The sequence below is a fragment of the Schistocerca nitens genome, chromosome 9 (assembly GCF_023898315.1).
Source record: "Schistocerca nitens isolate TAMUIC-IGC-003100 chromosome 9, iqSchNite1.1, whole genome shotgun sequence".
Lineage (NCBI taxonomy): Eukaryota > Metazoa > Arthropoda > Insecta > Orthoptera > Acrididae > Schistocerca > Schistocerca nitens.
In genome coordinates this window covers 509286514-509307767 of record NC_064622.1, presented here as the reverse complement: position 1 = coordinate 509307767, position 21254 = coordinate 509286514, and the positions used below count along the sequence as shown (strand labels likewise).

Sequence of the window (21254 nt, the reverse complement as noted above, 5' to 3'; positions counted from 1 at the left end):
GTAGGAGTCGAGGTACTGGCAGAATTGAAGCTGCGAGGGTGGGTCGTGAGTCGTGCTTGGGTAGCCCAGTCAGTAGAGCACTTGCCCGCGAAAGGCAAAGGTCCTGAGTTCGAGTCTCGGTCCGGCACACAGTTTTAATGTGTCACGAAGTTTCATGTCAATGCACACTCCTCTGCAGAGTGAAAATCTCATTGTAAAAATGATAATGAACGAGGCTCGAACCAGCGATTACTAGTCTCGAACGCAGACAGATTTTTCTTCTTTTTTTTCGTGTTTGTGTTTTACGCTTTATGGAAATGATCGTATAATATGCGCCTTTGTTTAAAAACTTAAATCTTCCCGAAATAGGACGCAGCCGCCCACTTCGCAAGCAAGCGTTCTTTCGCAGATCCGCGCGATCCATCAAAGAATTGCCTTTGGTTCAGTGAATTAGAGTCGCTCGAAAAATTTCACAATTGATTTGCTCAAGAATTTTTTCGAGTTGCATCGAACTACTTTGGGGAACAGATATTTCAGCGCTGAAATTTATGAACTGTAGATGTAAAAACTCCAGAAATCCGACTCGTAAATGCGCTACAAGACTGAAATACGGAAATGATTTGCATTTTAGAACAGCCGAACAAGCTCGAAAGGAGTAACGCCATCTACATTCTGCATCAAAGGTGTTACGCGGTGGGTTCCTCATTTAGAAATCGAATTCGAATGTTGTTGAACTGTGAGAAATTCGTGTTATGCCAGGTGTAAGGACGAGAGACTTTGACAGCGTGAGGGTCGTAGTCGTCGACACTGCGGTTTATCGGTCCACGAGTGTGACGCCAGTTTGTAGTCGATGGGTTCACGAGGGCCATACTAGACGCCATAGAGGATGTCAGCCAGTTCGATAAACGGCGAAAGAAAAATAAGTGAAAATCTAATTTTATTCGTTCATTGTTGGAGGAGGAAGGATTGACGCGTGTAATCCTGTTAGGAAGATTGTTTAGTAGAAATGAAAGGTTGATGGGGAGGAGGGGACGAGATACGATTTTGAGAAATAGCAAGGTTGGGGTCATGACCGTGAAGAGAGTGGGTACCTGTTCCAAGCCTGAGGAAATAGTCCTGGCGCCTTCCCAGCCCGCTCCCAGCTCTGTCCTCGTTAACACTCTCGTCTCGTTAGCTAAAACAACGTTAAAAGTCACAGTGTGAACTGTAACCTTACAGACGAAAGTGCCACGATTTAGCTTCATTTCGAAGGTATAGAGCAACTATAGCCTCTACTGCTTTCTCAATGTTTGGTGCCTTTGTAGGCCCTGCGTGAAAAGGGAAGTAATATATGAAATTAAAACAGTTTTTGTGAATATTAGTGAAAATGTTCAGAGTATCAAGAGCACGACGGAAAAACATTTTTTCCACTTAAAGATATGTCCACCGATACCTCATCCCTTGTGCGCAATCAGACGCACGGGAATAAAATGGCACGCATAGAAATATGTGGAAATAACGCAGGTACGCACTGGCGTTCTCGTGGCCACATGCTGCCTCATGGAGTCCCTTCATTTCTTCGCAGCTACTGCTGTGTTTATTGTCATGAAAAGGCGACAGATAAAGGAAACGCAAAAGCGATTGGAGGTAGAGGCCATCTAAATAACAGACGTACAAGAGTATAAAGTGACGACAACGCTTTGTTTGCACATTTCAGTCAGCCACAGCGAGCTTCTAGATTTTCTACATGGGAAACTGCAGCGATAAGGCTGGCGATAACATTTCATTAGCTGGTGGTCGGCGACTTATATGCCGATACCAATCTGACGTATTTATTTTGTATTTTGAAACGAGGCATTTCAATTATTATACCTGAAATTGAGAAATATGAGTGAGGTGTTAACTGTTATGCGAAGGTTAATTAACTTTCCATGCATCATTTCTATTGTATTACTTTTTAAATAGTTGGTTACACAACTTTAATCACGAAAGATTATACGTAGATTAACATCTTCGATCACAACAAATTTGGGAATTTCATAGACGACGAAAAGCACTAGAACGGAGGTTGTTTTTCCCAATTTTGTATTCTCTGCATCATTTCTGTATCAATTAGTTTGTTGAAGAGCTTCACATGTCCCATCATTTCTTTTGTTCAGCCGTCAGGCTCTTCGATTGTTGTGCTATTAAGTCGCCACAGCACGAATATTCCTCCTTAGCTATCATGTACAGGTAGTCCATAATTAAAGTTCAAGTTTCAAAATGCTGTAGCAAGGGAAACACTCCTTAGAATGACATCAAATTTGAAAAGCATAAGCTGGCCGTTGTGCCCGAGCGGTTCTAGGCGCTTCAGTCCGGAACCGCGCTGCTGCTACGGTCGCAGGTTCGAATCCTGCCTCGGGCATGGATGTGTGTGATGTCCTTAGGTTAGTTAGGTTTAAGTAGTTCTAAGTTCTAGGGGACTGATGACTTCAGATGTTAAGTCCCATAGTGCTTAGAGCCATTTTTTTTTTTTCAAAAGAATATTATTTACACGGGGAAATGTCATGAAACAAAAAGAAATTTAACGAAAATAGATGGCGGCTGTAAGCGTCTTAATGTAATGGTTTGAGTTGCACATTACACCAGCCGTTGCACGTTATACCAGCCGTACTGTTCAATGTGCAAGACGGCACGAGTTCGGCAGTCAACAGTTGTAGTACTGTTAGGTAAGCCCATCCACTACGGCGAGGTCGTACCGTAACAGATGGGGAAAATGGGTTTTTAATTGTCCTGAGGCCAAAATCGCATAAAAAGCAAAATGTCATCGATTGTTTTGTTGTCTCGGGGCCAAAAATCGCATAAAAAACAAAATGGCATCAGTTTCTAATTGTCGTGAGACTGGCGCAAGACATGTTCAAGATGCTGTCCGCTGTTTCCTGCCACTAGTTAAAATCGAGAAACAGTATGTTCCACAACAGAACGGAATGACAGGGGAAACATATTCAGAATGCGTTGCGGAATGTGTGCCTTCAATTCAGCTACGTTCGTAATTGAAGCACTGAACACAACTTTTTCAGATAACCCCACAGCTAGAGGTCACACGGACGAAGATCAGGTGGGAAGGACGACCAGGATGTAGGCTGGTAATGCTAGCATTTCCGAAATGCCTCTACAGCGGCTGTGCAAAGCGCGAATGAACACTGTCTTGCATGAAGTTGATCATACCCACCCATCCACGCTGTTGAAGGGCTGGAAAGACGTTGTTGCGCAAAAGACCCTCATAGCGTTTACCAGCGACGGTACAGGTAACAGGGCTCGCTGGACTCATTTTCTCGAGAAAATACGGCCCTACGATAAAACATGTCGTCAACCCGCACAACACATTTCCTTACGTTAAAACTTACGGTATCTTATTCTTTACAGTAATATGATCAGCTTAGGGCATCACATCTCAAATTTTTATTCAGTCTTTAGAAGCGGCATTCCATACGACTTCTCGTTGTCTGTAATCATCTCTAAATTTAAGCGTGCTCCCTTTGTAGTCAGCAGACGTTATTGCACATATATCGCTTCATATCATAACCTCAACACACAACACAATGAAACACATTTGGGCAGCAGCTGCCTGTCGTCCGCGGAAAACCGCAAAGATTTCCACCGTAGGCGGGAAGCAATGTACTTAACGCACGGCCACCATTTCTAGAATATTACACATGCACAAATGCACCATGTGTAGTTCCATTGTTGGAAATTTATGCGCTTGCGCAAAGCTGAACAGAAAAAAGGCATCTTGTGCAGGGCATGTCACACTGGTTTCCCGCGCAGAATGCTGACGTCATTACAAACAAGAGAAGCGAGAATGGGAGGCGAGAACGCTACACGTGCATTGTTGATGCAAGCAAATTCTCAAATCCCTGCGCTAAAATAAATAGTATACAGTTGCTTAGTAGTAGGGGAAGAAGCCTATGGAATTTGCGTGCGGAACAGTTCTAACAAGCATAAGCATATTATCTAAGGGCGACAGAAATAAATACCGGCTGTTGCTACTTCAATAAGTGTGACGGAACTATGTTTGGTCATTATGGACTAGGTCAGGATTCTTTGATAGGTGTTTTGTTAAGCGCCAGATTTTCAAGTAATGTTCGTTTTCTAGTCAGGATTCTTTGATTGGTGTTTTGTTAACCGCCAGATTTTTCAAGTAATGTTAGTTTTCTGCCTTTTGTTCCTTTACAGATCACACCACAATTCACGACACATGAATGACATTGACTTTATTTCATCATATTTTATCCATTTTTCACGACACATTTATAAATTGTACATGTACACCTTCCTGCTAATTCAGCGTTTAATTCCACGTATTAATGGTTTACACGGCACGTATTTTCCGTATGGGAGTTTTTATCAAACACTTCTTTCCGACGAAATTTTTAAGTGCGCGGTAAGTTAGAGCCTAATGAATGCAAACTAGTTTCGTTGTAAGGAAATTTGTACATATTCGAGTTTTGTTGAATGGAACATTGAAATGTCAAAACGGATGTTTATAGTAGGTAAGAATTACCGGTGTCCCTATTGCCTATGTTTGACCTTGAAAATCATGGATTCGAGGTTGACATGGTACCACTGTTGTTATGCTACCTGCGAGGGACATTTATATCTTCATCATTTTGTGTAAAAACCCGATCGCATTATATAGCGTGGTCTGTAGGGCAGATTAACCATTGTAAAACAAAAAACAAATGGATATTGATATACTTAATATCAATTTGTGTGTGGTGGGAAAGGGGAGGAAAACTGATAAAGTTTTGTTACCGCTTTATTCATTCTCGAGTATGTCGCATTTTGTAAAGTAACAGGGCAAGTGCCGGCGATAACACACAAAGGCTAAAAGATTCATCAGGGACTTTGACCACCTTGTGTAAATGCCACGCGATTACGAGCGTTAGCGATCTGTTCGCGGAAGTGTGCAAGTTCTCATTGTTGATGTAAAGTTGACGGATTCCTGTGAGATGGTGACTGTTGATGTTTGCGATCGCATTTGGTACATTTGTTGGTTAAAGTACACAAGGAATGGGCGAAGCGAATGACAACCCCCTTACAACATGCTGGGCAAAAATAAAATTAAATGACCTAAGGGGCGGCGACATGAAGGGCGTCCTGCCACCCTCTGCCACTCCAGGTTAACGTGTCGACCCCGTCAAGATACGGGATATGGCCATGAAAAAGAATAATAGTGGAATTTTACTTGAAATGAAGTTAACGAAATATTTCGACGGTTAACTATTGCGCATCATATTACCGTACCTGAAGCAGTTAACTACAAAAGTGTACATCAGGGTTTATGATTGTTCAGTTGAAAATAGTGAAAGTAATTTACTTGAGTGATCAAAGCACTGTCTAGTGTACGATGATTATTTACTTACATTTTAAAATTTAATATGCAAGTAATAACAATTAAAAAGCAACAGTTCGCATCTGATGGTGAAGACAAAAATGTAAAAGAGCAAAAGGTTATAGACAGTCCTGTGGTGGCGCAACAGCCAAAAGAACCTGTCAAACGAGTGTGTGGGAAAGAGCGAAAACTGTTGATTCAAAGTCATTATACATCTTACATACTGCTTGTGAGCCTGAGGCCCTTGTCAGTTACCGTTTAGAAGTAAAAGATAGGATCGAAGTGATCCGTAGAAGAGCAGTGCTGTTCATTGTGGGATTATTTTCTAAGCACGAGAGTGCCACGGAGATGGTCTTCCAATTACAGTTGCAAACGCTACATGACAGATGATGTGCATCGTGAGATGGTTTACTTCGAGAATTGCAAGAGTTTGCATTCCAAGGCGAGTCAAGGAACTTATTACTTACTCAGGCGAAAATTCAACAATGGAAAATCCAGGATGGAATGTGACAATGAAAAGGAAAGTTGCCACTAACCATATAGCGGAGATGCGTGTGGTTTCAATTGCCTGAGACTGCAGTCGTGTGTGTGTGTGTGTGTGTGTGTGTGTGTGTGTGTGTGTGTGTGTTGTTGACAAAGGCCTTGCTGGCCAAAAGGTCTATTTGTTGTGCCTATCTGCGACTCAGCATCTTCGCTATATGTTGAGTGCCAACTTTCCTTTTCATAATGGTATTACTTCATCACACGTACACCTGATGGACTGGCTGTGATGGTAAAATCGAAGAAATTGAAGCTCGGGTGGCTGCTTATCCAGAATTGTTCATCCTGTGCAACACTCACGAATGCAACAGGGAAGATGGGAAATGGCTGTACACGAAGTACTCGCCTCGTACATTCTAGGGGAGCTCGTGTGGTGCAGGCGTCGAGTGGGAGTAGTCCCGTACTCGAGAACGAGTGTAAGGGAGTAGATCCGAGGATACTACTAGGTGAGGTATTAGTGGTGGTGCCTTCTTCTGAACTGTGACAGCGTGCCAAATGCGTACCTGTGCACGTACAATGTAGTGAAGTGGGAGAGATCAAAACCCCGTGCCGGCACACTGTCTACCCCTCTCAAATGGCATCGACGGGACCGAGGAGCTTAACGCCCCTGTCCAACAAACAGATCACTGTTACATGCCCTCACTTCGTAAGACACTGTGAACAGATTTTGAATTTAATCTGGGACGCTGGTGTGCAGCCTGGTGATAGAGAACTTAATGCTGCAGCCACTCCTGACTGTGCTGGACAAATACCGGCAGTGAAAATTTCACACAACACTGGGATTCTAACTAGCTTTCTTCAGTATCGAGTGCCAGTGCGTAACTGTGCATTTAGCAACATCCGCTACAGAGGTGGGTGACGTTTCTAACAGTCGATGATATTTGTTTGATTGAGAGTCCTTTGGCCCAAAGACCTTCCACTGTATTTTGAGGATAATTCGTTCACCTGATATGGTTCTTTCCTATTTAAGAAAAATGTCGTGACATCTGTCAAAATTTTAAAGTGTTAATGTGTGACATGCTTACAGATTATACAACAAAGTAATGAGTTTTCCATGTTTCTCTGTGCATGAAATACTCATTGAAGTTAAGAATGATCAAAAAGGCAGAGATGTTTCTTTATACACATAGAATATCCATCTTATGCAGCAGAAACTGTCTGCTGGTCTTAGAAAGCACTGAAGATACTAAATACTGATTGCTGGAATATGTAGTGTCGTCCATTATGAACTTCAGATCTGTCTGCAAAAGTAGATACTAGAAGGGGTAAGATCAGTTCCAGCTGAAATTGTTTCACAGTTTAGCATAATGAATGGGCTTGACCGCTGGTTGCATGTGGCTGGGATGTGCTTGTTCTGCTAAACAGAGAAAAAGTCAAGTAACTGATTGTACGAATTGGTCTTAAGTTCCATCATGTGTGGAGGGTCTATCTTGAAAATTTAAATAAATGTAGTTAAGTGAGGGACATGACATTCATTTCGTCTGTACTCCATTAGTGGTGGGTTACAAATAAAAAGGTGAATGTGCATTTACAAAGTCTGATTGCAGGTGAACATAAATTAATATAGGTGCAGAATTTCTAGGTCATTACTTCCTTTCTGATGACATGCAGATATGAAGTAGTGCAGAGTATACATCGTTACAGTTTAGTCTGTGCTTCTATACTTATTACTGAAGCAAGAAACCTCTGCTCCTCCTTAGAGCAAGATATACATGACCTGTTCAAATATTGATACTTCTATGACAAGAAATAATGAATACGTTTGGACTATTGTCTGTTGCCACAAAAGTTTTGTATGTGTATATGTTGGATCTGTCATTGAACAAATACAAAAATAAGTAATACGTGTTGGTATCGGAGAGCTTAAAGGGGCATAAATCCCGTTACTGCAGTTTGATTTGAGACCATATTTGGAATACTCTCACCCTCTTTCATTTGTGGAAAAAAATTTCAGTTCTGCATGAACCTGTGACTGATTTAGGCAGTGTGTGGGATTTACAGACAAGGTCTTAAAGCAAAATTGTGAAAATTATATTTATGCCCCTCAATGTCTCTGACATATTGTGGTTATTATGCTATTTGCATTGATTTTTGCCATATGAAATTTGTATTAAGTTTATTCACATTCCTTAAAGATTAAATTTTTGTTAGCAGAGAACATAGTTGTATCTAGTGTGCATCCCATTTTTACAACTACATTGTTTTTTTGGATTTTCATCTTTTCTTATACCACACTTCATTTTCTTACAGGAAACCAGAAACAACACCATTTCATCATGTAGGAGATGAATCCACAGACCAAAACAACAATATCACAATGACAAGTGAAGATCTACTGCAGCCAGGCCATGTGGTCAAGGAGCGCTGGAAAGTGGTGAGCACTCATTGTGTACTGAGCCCTACTTGTTCGAACCATAATTTCGAGCCCTTTGCAGTCTTTGTTCTGTACGAGGTTCTAGGTTCACTGCTTCATTTGGTTACTCAAGTGACATTGAGGAGTTTATTACCCAGCACAAAATGAAAACGTGTATCTACTCCACTTATAGGCCCGTCCTTAGTGTTGCCATCGTACTAATTATCAGAATCGAATATACACAGTGTCCTCTTGAGCTGGCAAACCAAACCACTAATTATTGCTTCCAGCACTTTGCCAGCAACTGCAAATAAAATAAAATAAAACAAAATTAAAAAAGAAAACTGTGCACCACCAACTGAGGCAGCTACTACTATAATGGCGGAATGCAGTGTCTCCTTGATCAACCATGACAAATGTCAGAATTACACAATGTCCTTTGAATCAAATTACCATTTGCACTGTTGTAAATTATTTTGAGGCCAATTTTGTACACAAGATGTGCAAGACAATGGCATTCTGGTGAATACTAGACATCTTTTAGATCAGCTGGATGGGAAAAATATCTAAGAAGACAGAAATGCAAAAGAAAGTACATAATGGAAAGTTTTCATCTATGGTATATTTGTCCTATAGACTGTATCCAGAAGCATCATCGGCCATTCCTGTCTATCCTCTGTCATTTTTTTCTGCTTTGGAAGGTTGAAGCAGTGAACAGATTTGACACAAAGTTGTAATTACACGAATATTTCTAGACTAAAGTGCATACCACCACCTTAAACTGTCTACCTTCTAACCTCATAGAGGAGGAGTTGAGCAGCAGGCAGCTACATTTAAAATGCTTAAAAGTGGACCAAGCTATCAGTGAAATTCCTTCTTCAGAACAAAGTCCTTCAGAGGTAGAAAAAGTGTGCACTTGCCCGCCGCCCCCCTCCCCCACGCACACACTTGAGGGAGAATGTAGCAATTCCAGTTCCAAAGAAGGCAGGTTCGAACATTACAGAACTGTCATTTTAATAAGTTGTGGTTGCAAAATACCGACACACATTGTTTACACAAGAATGGAAAGACTTGCAGAAGCTGACCTCAGGGAGCTCACTTTGGGTTCCAGAGAAATGTAGGAACACACGAGACAGTACTAACTGTACAACTTATCTTAGAAGATAGATTGAAGCAATACAAATCTTCATTTATAGCCTGTGTAGATTTAGAGACAGCTGTTGACAGTGTTGAAAGAAATACAGTCTTCAAAATTCTGAAGGTGTTGTGGATGAAAAACAGTGAGTGAAAAGTTATCTACAACTTGTACAGAAACAGTAGTTAAGAAGGGAGTGAGACAGGTTTGTGGTATCCTCCTGATGTTGTGTGATTAGTGCACTTAGCAAGCATTAAAGGGACCAAGGAGAAATTTGGAAAAGAAGTTAAAGATCAGTGAGAAGAAATAAAAACTTAGAGGTCTGCCAATGGCAGTGCAATTCTCTCTGAAATGGCAAAGGACTGGGGTTATCAGTTGAATGGAATGGATAATGTACTGAAAACAGGTTAAAAGACGAATATCAACAAAAGTAAAACCTGGGTAGTGGAGTGAAGTTGAATTAAATCTAATAATGCTCAAGGAATTAGGTAAGGAACTGAGACACTGAAGTAGAAAATGAGTTTTGTTAATTGCATAGCAAAGTAAGATGGATATAAGACACATACTGGCAATAACTTTTGAAGTGTTTATTGAAAAGAGAAATTTATTAACACAAAATATAAATTTGTTATGAAGTCTTCTTTGACGGTATTTGTCTGGTGTGTAATGTTGTACAGAAGTGGAGTGAAATGTGGATGATAAGCAGTTCAGACAGGAAGAATATAGAAGCTTTTTGAAGTGTGGTAATACAGAAGAATGCTGCAGATTGGATAGGTTTACTGAGTAACTACTTAATCCAACTGGACATGAAGTTTATGTTATCATCTTGGCTAAAAGAAGGAATCAGGTGATGGGACACATTGTAAGGTATCAAGGAATAGTCAATCTGTTGATGGAGGGAAGTGTGGGGGGTAAAAATTGTAGAGGGAGGTCAAAGCCTCAATCCAGTAAGCAGATTCAGAAGGATGGTGGTTACCATAGGTATGCAGAGATGAAAAGACTTTCACATGCGCAGAGAGCTGCACGATACCAGTCTGTGGACTTCAGACAACGACAACAACAACAACAACAACAACAAAAGTGCAGCCACCCACAGTGGCACAATGTAACTAGGTACTATGTTCTCAATGAATGAACCTCTGGCTTTAAATACCATTTATGTTCCATTTACTGCCAACTGCCTGCAGGCTACCACCCTACATCAATGCATGTAGAATTTCTGTCATTGGCTCTACACTGGTCCTGTATGTTTATCACATAGCATTTTGCTTGTTATTGGTCATACCAGTTCCATCTATACCAGTGGTCATCAGACTGTGGTCCACAGGCTCGAAGCATCCCAAATCAAATATTTGTGCAGCCTGTAGTTCTCAGCCGCATGTGTAATAATATGCATCTAGCAAGTAACAGCTAAATACAAAAACATCAACTAAAGTCGAGAGCTGCTTAAGAGCATAATATTCCTTCTCGCATTTCATTGTCTGTGGCTGCTTGGCGAGTACACAGGTTTTCCTGAATTTTCTTTTCCTGTCAGAGTCTTACTTCAGATTTCTTGTACTGCCCAAGTTGAATTCTCTGTCAGGGCTTTGATTACCTCTTACTGTGTCTTGAAATGGAGAATACCCTCCCCACTGGCTTCCCACACCTCCTGAAATGGTACACCACTGCCTAACCCACATGATGGAGTATCCCCCTGTGGGTCCGAGGGTTAGAATAGGCCCGAGGTATTCCTGCCTGTTGTACGAGGCGACTAAAAGGAGTTTCACACGTTTCAGCCTTTACGTGATGATCCCCCTGTACGGTTTGACCTCCATTCTTCAAAATTTTCCCAAAGAGCGAGCCAATTGGGGAAGGGCACCTTACAAAGTGCATTGTGCCCATCGTGCATTGAGATCTTTAGCCCACTTTCTTGTCGTCGCATTGCAATCCTGCCCATTCTCCATCTCTCGAGTGAGGACGCCTTCTTGGGTGCATTTTCCACCAGGCACTATGCAGTGTTGATTTGTGTGTCGACAATGACCATGGACTTCTTTGAACCTGATAACCAGCATGGTAGCCACTCCATTGTGGTGGGGACACCATGTACCCTGTTGGTTGTAGCCCCCTGACCACACAGGGATCGCTCTGCTGATGCCTGCGCCCTTAACTCCCCACGTATGCCAAGGGGTAGATGCCCATTCCCCTGGGGCATCAGGACTCCCAGCAATGGCATCCTGCCAGGTGGCCTTTGCTGCGGCTGGGTGACGCCCACGGGGAGGGCCCCTGGTCGGAGAAGGTGGCATCAGGGCAGATAACACGTGATGAAGCATAGTCCATCATCCTCTTTTGCTGGTACGCACAGAAGTATGACCCCAAATCATTCCCTTTCCTGGCCACACCATGCGAGGAACGTCAGGCTAAGGATGGCATTGGATCTTATTCGCCCCAGTACCTTGTAAGTTCAAGATCTGATGGGGAATCTTTCATGACGATGAAGCCTCAGTTTTTTGTTGAGCATTTAGAGGACAAGTTCGAGGAGGTGGATGGCTTGTCCAAAATGAGATCTGGGTCAGTCTTGATCAAAACAGCGTCCTCTGCTCAGTCACAGGAGTTAATCACTTGTAACAAACTGGGGGATGTTTATGTAACCATCATACCCCATAAGAGCTTAAATACGGTCCAGGGTGCTATATTTCACAGAGACCTGCTTTAGCAGTCCGACGATGAGGTGCGAGCCTATTTAGAGCGGCAAGGTGTACATTTCGTCCGGCGTGTCCACCGGGATCCGAAGGATAATCAGGTTGCCACCGGTGCCTTCATCTTGGCCTTTGAGGGTGATACATTGCCCGAGAAGGTCAAGGTGATGGTCTACCGGTGTAATGTAAAGCCCTATATCCCTCCCCCAATGCAGTGCTATAAGTGCTGGAAGTTAGGCCATATGTCTTCCCGCTGTACTTCCAGCGCCACATGCCGAGATTGTGGACGCCCATCACATCCCGATACTCCATGTGCCCCGCCTCCCTCTGTGTCAACTGCGGAGAGCACCATTTGCCTCACTCACCTGACTGCAGGATTCTCCAGAAAGAAAGGAAAATCATGAAGTACAAGACCCTGGACAGACTGACCTACACTGAGGCTAAGAGAAAATTTGAATGCCTGCATCCTGTGCGTATGACATCGTCTTACGCCGACGCTAGAACAGTTCTGGCACCATCAGCTCCGCCAACCCAGGTCATCTCTCAGAGCCGGAAGAATACACATGCCCCCTTGATGGTGGAAGGCATTTCCCTCCCTGTTGCTTCTGCACCACCTACTTCAGGAGCAACACCCCCACTTCTAAGCTGGAGAAATGTAAGTCTTCTTCGGCTTCTTTCGCTAGGAAGGGGTCCCTTGGGTCACTCCCTTCCCAGGTTTCTTCTAGTGGGAAAGACGACACCCACCAGTGGCTGAAGAGCCCAGAAGCAGCTGGTCGTAGGGCTTCACGCTCATGCTCGGTCACGGAGAATGAGCCAGTGAAGTCCTCCCAGCCAGGTAAACCCAAGGAGCAGTGAGAGAAATCCAAAAAGAAAACCCCTAAGACCAAGGAAATTGCGGTGGCACTCACACCACTGCTACCTACAAGCTCTGCGGCTGAGGATGGGATGCAGATTTTGGCATCCGCTGTGGACCTAGATCTCTCCAGACCCTCAGACACAATGGATATACACTGCTCAGGCAATAAATCGGTGGCAGCAGGTGACTCTGAGGCGTAAACTGCCTCATTTAATGTTCCAGGCCTTCCCAGTCTCTCACAATGTCATCATCCTCCAGTGGAATTGCAGCGGTTATTTCCACCACCTGGCAGCTACGGCAACTGTTAAGCTTTACACCTGCTATCTGCATTGCCCTCCAGGAAACCTGATTCCCAGCAATGCGGACCCCTGCCCTCCACGGCTATATGGGATATTACAGGAACCGTAGTGACTATAATCGAGTGTCAGGGGGAGTTTGCGTTTATGTCCTAAACTTGGTCTGTAGTGAACATGTGCCACTTCAAACCCGTCTTGAAGCTGTGGCTGTCAGAATAAGGACAACACAGGAAATAACTGTCTGCAACATATATCTCCCTCCAGATGGTGCAGTACCCCTGAATGTATTAGCTGCACTGATTGAGCAACTCCCTAAACCTTTCCTACTTCTGGGTGATTTTAATGCCCATAAGCCCTTGTGGGGTGGTACCTTGCTTACTGGCCGAGCCAGAGATGTCAAAACTTTACTGTCGCAATTCGACCTCTGCCTCTTAAATACTGGGGCTGCCACACATTCCGGTGTGGCTCGTGGTAGTTACTCGGCCATTGATTTATCAATTTGCAGTCCAGGACTTCTCCCGTCTATCCACTGGAGAGCACATGATGACCTGTGTTGTAGTGACTACTTCTCCATCTTCCTTTCACTGCCCTAGCATCAGGCACACAGACGCCTGCCCAGATGGGCTTTGAACAAGGTGGCCTGGGGAAATTTCACCTCTGCTGTCACCACTGAATCTCCCCCACACGGTAACATCAATGTGATGAGTGAGCAGGTGACTAGCACAATTGTTTCTGCGGCAGAAAACGCGATCTGTCACTCTTCAGGGTGCCCGAGGCATAAGGCAGTCCCTTGGTGGTCGCCGGAAGTCGCTGAAGCAATTAAGGAGTGTCGGCGAGCTCTACAGTGGCATAAGCAGCACCCTTCCCTGGAGCACCTCACAGCCTTTAAACAGCTCTGTGCCCGTGTTCGCTACTTTATCAAACAACAGAAGGAGGAGTGTTGGGAGAGATATGTCTCCACCATTATGTGGCACATGTCACCTTCCCAAGTCTGGGAAAGATCAAATGTCTTTCCGGGTACCAGACCCTGGTGTTACCATAAATGGCGAGTTACGTACCGACGCAAATGCGATTGCCGAGCACTTTGCTCAAGCCTCTTTATCGGAGAATTGCCCATCAGCCTTTTGCACACTCACAAGGTTGCTGGAAGGGAACGGACTCTCATTCACTGTACGCTGCAGTGAATCCTATAACACCACATTTACAGTGTGGAAGCTCCTCAGTGCCCTTGCACATTGCCCCAACACAGCTACTGGGCCTGATGGCAACCACAGCCAGATGATTAAACATCTCTCATCTGACTACAAGCAACATCATCTCATCTTCAACTGGACCTGGTGTGATGGCGTCTTTCCAGCGCAGTGGCGGGAGAGCACCATCATTCCAGTGCTCAAGCCTGGTAAAAACCTGCTTGATGTGGATAGCTATCAGCCCATCAGCCTCTCCAACATTCTTTGTAAGTTGCTGGAACTTATGGTATGTCGGCGGTTGGGTTAGGGCCTGGAGTCATGTGGCTTGCTGGCTCCATGTCAGGGCGGCTTCTGCCAGGGTCGCTCTACCACTGATAATCTTGTGTCCATCGAGTCTGCCATCTGAACAGCCTTTTCCATATGGCAACACGTGATTGCCATCTTTTTTGACTTCCGTAAAGCATACGACATTACTTGGCAACATCATATCCTTGCCACATTGTATGAGGGACCACTCCCGATTTTTACCCAAAGCTTCCTGTCGCTCTGTACTTTCCGGCTCCAAGTTGGTGACTCCCATAGTTCCATCAATATCCAGGAGTTAGAGTCCCCCAGGATTCTGTATTGAGCGTCTCTCTATTTCTAGTGGCCATTAACGGCGTAGCAGCAGCTGTCGGGCCCTCCATCTCACCTCCTCCATATGTAGACGAATTCTGCATTTCGTACTGCTACTCCAGTACTATTGTTGCTGAGTGGCGCCTCCAGGGAGCCATCCACAAGGTGCAGTCATGGGCTCTAGCCCATGGCTTCCAGTTTTCAGCCGCAAAGTCGCGTGTCATGCACTTTTGTCGGCGTCATACCGCTCATCCGGAGCCCACACTTTACCTTAATGACAATCCACTCACTGTAGTAGAGACATGTGAATTCCTAGGACTGGTTTTTGATGCTTGATTGACTTGGCTCCCTCATCTTTGTCAACTTAAGCAGAAGTGCTGGCAGCACCTCAATGCCCTCTGTTGCCAGAGCAACACCAATTGGGGTGCAGATCGCTGTACACTGCTGCAGCTCTACAGAGCCCTTGTCCAATCCCTATTTGACTATGGCAGTGTGGTTTACGGTTCTGCGCCTTCAGCATTGCATTTAATCGACACTGTGCACCACTGTGGGGTTTGATTAGCGACAGGAGCTTTAAGGACAAGTCTGGTGACCAGCGTACTAGTGGAGGCTGGTGTCCCTCCACTGCAGATCAGACGTGCGCAACTGCTCCCCAGCTACACAGCACACATTCATAGTTCACATGAGCATCCGTACTGCCGTCTCCTTTTTCCGTCTGCGACAGTCAATCTCCCGCATCGGCGGCCCAGATCGGGGCTAACGATTGCGGTTCACGAGCGGTCCCTTCTCTCTGAACTGGAGTCCTTCCCTTTACCACCTCTACTTGCGGTTCGTTCACATGTGCCTCCGTGGTGTACGCCTCAGCCGCAGCTTCGTCTGGACCTTCTGCATGGCCCTAAGGACTCTGTTAACCCCGCCACTCTCCGCTGTCACTTCATCTCAATTCTTGACGCGTTGCGGAGCTCTGAAGTGGTTTACACCGATGGATGAATGGCTGATGGTCACATAGGCTTCACTTATGTTCACGGAGGACATATTGAGCAGCACTCCTTGCCAGTTGGCTGCAGTGTTTTCACTGCAGAGCTGGCGACCGTATCTCTTGGTCTTTACATCCACTCGTGCCCTATTGAGTCATTTCTCCTGTGTACTGACTCATTGAGCAGCCTACAAGCTATCGACCAGTGCTACCCTCGCCACTCTCTAGTGGCGTCCATTCAGGAGTCCATCTATGCCCTGGAACAGGCTCGCCATTCCGGGGTGTTTGTGTGGACCCCAGGACATGTCTGAATCCCCGGTAACGAACTTGCTGACAGGCTGGCCAAACAGGCGATGCGGAAACTGCTTCTGGAGATAGGCATCTCCGAAGCTGACCAGCGTTCTGTCTTCACCGCAGGGTTTACCGGCTTTGGGAGATGGAATGGCATAACAGCACTCACAACAAACTGCATGTCATTAAGGAGACTATGAATGTGCGCAAGTCTTCCATGCGTGCCTCTCGCAGGGAATCAGTTGTCCTCTGCTGGCTCCGCATTGGCTATATGTGGGTAATATGTGGTTACCTACTCCATCACGAGGACCCAACTCAGTGTCGCTGTGGCTCCCAAATGACAGTTGTCCACCTTTTGTTGGACTGCCCACTTTTAGCCACTCTGCGGCAGTCTTATAACTTTCCCAGCACCCCTGCCTTCTTTGTTGGGCAACAATGCCTCCACAGCAGCGTTTTATCCATGAGAGTGGGTTTTGTACTCCTATGTAGGTTTTAGCGCATGTCCTTTGTCCCTCTGTGTCCTCCACCCTAGTGCTTTTAGGGTAGAGGTTTTAATGTGTTGCAGAGTGGCTGGCTTTCCCTTTTTATTCATGTGGTTGGCCAGCCACTGTAATCTGCTTTCATGTTTTACTCTCTCCTGTTTTTATGGTCTCTCTGTTGTTTTCTTGTCATCTTTTATTCCTTTTAGTGTTCGTTGCCTTCCCTTCATTCTTGTGGCTTTTCCTTTCTTTCTGTTTTGTGTTATATGTTTCGTACATTTTATTCTCACGCTTGTGGCATTGTTTTGTTAGGAACAAGGGACCGATGACCTCATAGTTTGGTCCCTTCTCCCGCCTTTAAACCAACCAACCAACCAACCATGATGGAGTACCTATTCTTGTTGCTGTATGCCTCTCTCCTTCCAATCCCCCCACCCCTGCTCTCCAAGTGTAACAGTTTGCTGGGATATGAAATGGTACAATCACATAGTATGAATTGTAGGTTGTAGGTAAGGTGGACGGCAGTTTTCTGTTCATTTGCAGCATACTGAGAAAATGCAGTCAGTTTACAAAGGCGACTGCTTACAAATCACTTTTGCATCCAATCTTAGTGTATTATTCAAGTGTGGGGGTCCCATAACAAATAGGACTAATGGGGACATTGAATTTGCAAAAAGAAGGGCAGCACAGATGGTCACAAGTTTGTTTGGTTTGGGGGAGCACCACACACACACATCAAAAAACCTGAATTGACACACACTTGAAGACAGACATTGGTTATCCCCACAAAATCCTCCTTACAAAATTTTGAGAACTAGTATCATGTGAGGAATTTACAGATGTTCTTTGTTCCCTTTTCATATGTGTCCCATAGAGAGTGCAGGGACAAGATTAGAATAATTGCAGTGCTTACATAGGCATTTAAGTAGTCATTCTCCCCAGTCTCTAGACACTCTTAGTGGGGATAACCCTAACATGTGGTACCCTCTGTCACACACTTCACAGTGGTTTGCAGTGTGTGCAGGTGAAGATTTTACACAGTGTGTTTTATTTAATGCATATCTACTTATGGAGCTATGAGGGAGACAGTCTTGTAGCACTTGTACTATATGAAATTTGCAAGCCAGTTTTTATGCACTTCTTATACACTGGCAGGAACAAAATGTTACACCTTGAAGAATGAGGACATTTTATCGGCGAGTGAGGTGACCGGTAGTTTATCATTCCAGGAGTATATGACGATAAATCCAGACCAAATGAAACATACATCACAGTAAAGGTGCTCAGTCAGTCACATCAATACACATCAATACCACCCTTCCTTGCCCCCTTGCCCCCCCCCCCCTCACCCTGGCAACAACACAGGCATGTGTTCTTACATGCAAATGCTCATAAAGGTGCTGAATGACATCTTGTGATCGATTGTTGTGGGTAGCTTGTGCCTTTTTATGTAGTTCAGCAATGGTTCTTGCAGGCTGCAGAGAACCAGTAATTTCCCACTTCATCTTGCCCCATGTGTGCTCAATTGCCGAGAGATCTGGTGATCTCACTGGACAGCACAATTGTTGTCTACCATAAAGAGCGTACTGTGTTGCAGCAGCCTTATGTGGACATCCATTGTGCTGTTGGAAAAGCATGTATGTGTTCAACAGTGTAAGGGCTTCCCAGCATAGTTGAAACAACCTCTGCAACACGTGGAGCCTGTCCACATGTTGTGGGAGGAGGTGTAGCAGGTGGGGGAGGGGTTATGATGTAGTGTCACTGATTTCATTGTCTTCCTTCTGTAAATTTAGGTTGTCATCATCCATAAAAAGAAACACTGCGCTACAATCAGCTCATGCTTATACATTGTAATGTTATGCATGAAACATAAATACTCCATTTGGAAGGAGCAAGCTGATCAGTATATTGTTGCACTCTTCATGTCTGGTAAACACTTAGTGGCATGATAAAAGACAAAGACTTTTATGTTTGGTTTGGCAAAAAAATTTTAAATCTAATTTTTACATAGTTGTGCTAATGCATGTTAAGGATCTTTCGTCCAATAATTCAGTGCTTAGAGTAACTTTTCTCTTCATCACCTCTTTCTTCACCTTCAATAATTACTACTTGCCTTACACTCCTGGTGAATGAACTTCTTTTGAAATTCATGTATCTATTAGTCATTCTGCAGTTGTATTTATTTCAGCAGTTTGTGAGCAGGTGTACTCCTTTAATTCACATAACCTCATGATTTATTATTGTATTTTTTGTTAATTAGCATAAAATTTGTTGCTTGCCACAGATGTTTAACCGTGTATAATTTGAATCAGTCTTACCACTGGCAGTGCAGTATTGCACTCTGGTTTCTGACATCGATGATTTTTTTCTTTTTTCACTTTCTGAATAGGTTCGCAAGATCGGTGGGGGTGGCTTTGGAGAGATTTATGAGGGACTTGATCTGGTTACCAAAGAACAAGTTGCCCTCAAGGTGGAATCTGCCAGGCAACCAAAACAAGTACTAAAAATGGAAGTTGCCGTACTGAAGAAGCTGCAAGGTTTGTATGGAAGTCATAGCAATGGCACTGAGTTAAATGTCTTGTGGAGGACTTAATGATCGTTTAAAGAATAAAAAAAAAAGCTGCATATACACAACAATCTCCATCAGTATTACTTTGTTTTACACCTTCAGTGGAGCACTATAGCCGGCCGCTGTGGCTGAGCGGTTCTAGGTGTTTCAGTCCGGAACTGCGCTGCTGCTATGGTCGCAGGTTCGAGTCCTGCCTCGGGCATGGATGTGTGTGATGTCCTTAGGTTAGTTAGGTTTAAGTAGCTCTAAGTCTAGAGGACTGATGACCTGAGATGTTAAGTCCCATAGTGCTTAGAGCCATTTGAACCATTTGAAGCACTTGAATCGCTCCTTATGTACTTGAGTGAGATTTGTCTTTTCAGCTTCCACTTCTATTCCCATAACTTTTTCATTCTTCCTGACCTAGCTACTTGTTCTTCATCAGTTATGGCGTGTTGTTTCCATTTAAATGTTCTTTTTTAGTTGTCGTGTCACTGTTACTCAGAAATGTCTTTTCTTCTCTCATTTAAATCCTTTCTTTTTCAATTTGTTGCACTGTTGTAATTAACTTTTCTCAATCAGCCTGGAGTTCTTTGAACCCTGGTGTCATTTTTCCAAAAGTGAGTGATGAGCTGTTTCACTAGCCTAATTTTTGGCTGTCTTGATATGTGGCAGAAAAAGGCAACATTGCTTTATCACATTGTATCCATCAGTGATTCACTTTGCCACTGCACCACTTCATCTGGCAGCAATCTTCATTGCTCACTATGCGGACCTACTTTTGAATGATTCTTCTGTCTGTCTTCTGCTGTTTTTCTGTTGTTGATTTGGTATTCAACTTTAATAGTGCTTTGTCTGCATATATTGCTTCAAGTTTAATAGAGTAATAGTGTGTTTAATAGAGTAATAGTGTTTGGACCATTTACTATGATATGTTTAACCTAATTTGGAGGAAAAACTGGTATAGAATAGTGTGTTGTATTAGCATTGGTAGTGAAATTAATGTATGTATTACATTTACCTACAATGTTTCTTCATCCACAGTTGATGCTCTGGGTAAACCACTTTCAGTTTCAGTATACAATAAACGTAATCAGTTAGTATTGTAGTACAGCACTCTTCTAAATATATTGGGTGTACCAAAAGAGTACTGACAGACTATGGAGGGTTTCAGACGGTGTCTCGAAGAACAAATCGAGGACTGGAAGCCGTGTTCAGAAACATCAGCCAAAGACACTACAGTGTCAGATCTGCACGGTGCAGCACGCTCACGTAGGCCATCCTTTCGATAGAGATCTCGAGTTTGTACACTGATATATCCCGTGCAGAACTTTTCACAATAAACCTGACATCATTATGCGTGTAAGATGTTATTGAGCAAATTGACACGTGTCATGACAACACTGCAGAGTCCACTAAGTGTTACAACCACAGACATGCCAGCTGTTGCAGGGATGGCCCATCTGAAGGTGTTGGTGCCTGCAAGTTTGTCAGCCTGTAGTGTCATCAGACGACATTTCCAGGCATGGCTTCCTGTCATCAATTTGCTCCTCAAAACACTTTCTGTGGTCCCTTGAAGTTTGCCTGTTTTGTTTTGTTACACCCTGTATTATCAGTATAAGGAAGTAATGCAACTCGTGAATTATTTTTTTTTTTTTAAAGGAACAATTTATACTACACCAGTAAATAAGCTTAGATTAAGGGAAGATGTTATCGTGATCATTTACTAAAATTTGTAGATTTTGCATAGTATGCCATTATTTAAGTTTGCAATTCAAGTTGGAAGGCAACGAAAGTGAAACGGCTGTGTAGGTGATACACACTAACAGAGAGTAGTCCAAGAGCATAATGATAATTTTAGATAAATCAACTTTTATCGCGTGCACAGTCACATGTTGAGTGTTTCAGTTAATGTGTCACGGAGGTTATTTGATATGTCACAGTGCATTAGAAAGGACTGCTATCTTT

At 43.7% G+C, this 21254-nt stretch overlaps 1 protein-coding gene across 3 annotated transcripts in view; it reads left to right on the top strand.

Annotated features, from left to right (window-relative positions):
* Positions 1-21254, top strand: part of LOC126202870 (tau-tubulin kinase homolog Asator) — a 624922-nt gene that overhangs the window by 496488 nt on the left and 107180 nt on the right. For all 3 annotated transcript variants that reach the window (XM_049936900.1, XM_049936902.1, XM_049936901.1), the window contains 2 exons: positions 8123-8246; positions 19128-19275. In XM_049936900.1, the coding sequence (XP_049792857.1) occupies positions 8123-8246; positions 19128-19275 (272 nt within the window). The remainder of the gene's footprint in view (positions 1-8122; positions 8247-19127; positions 19276-21254) is intronic.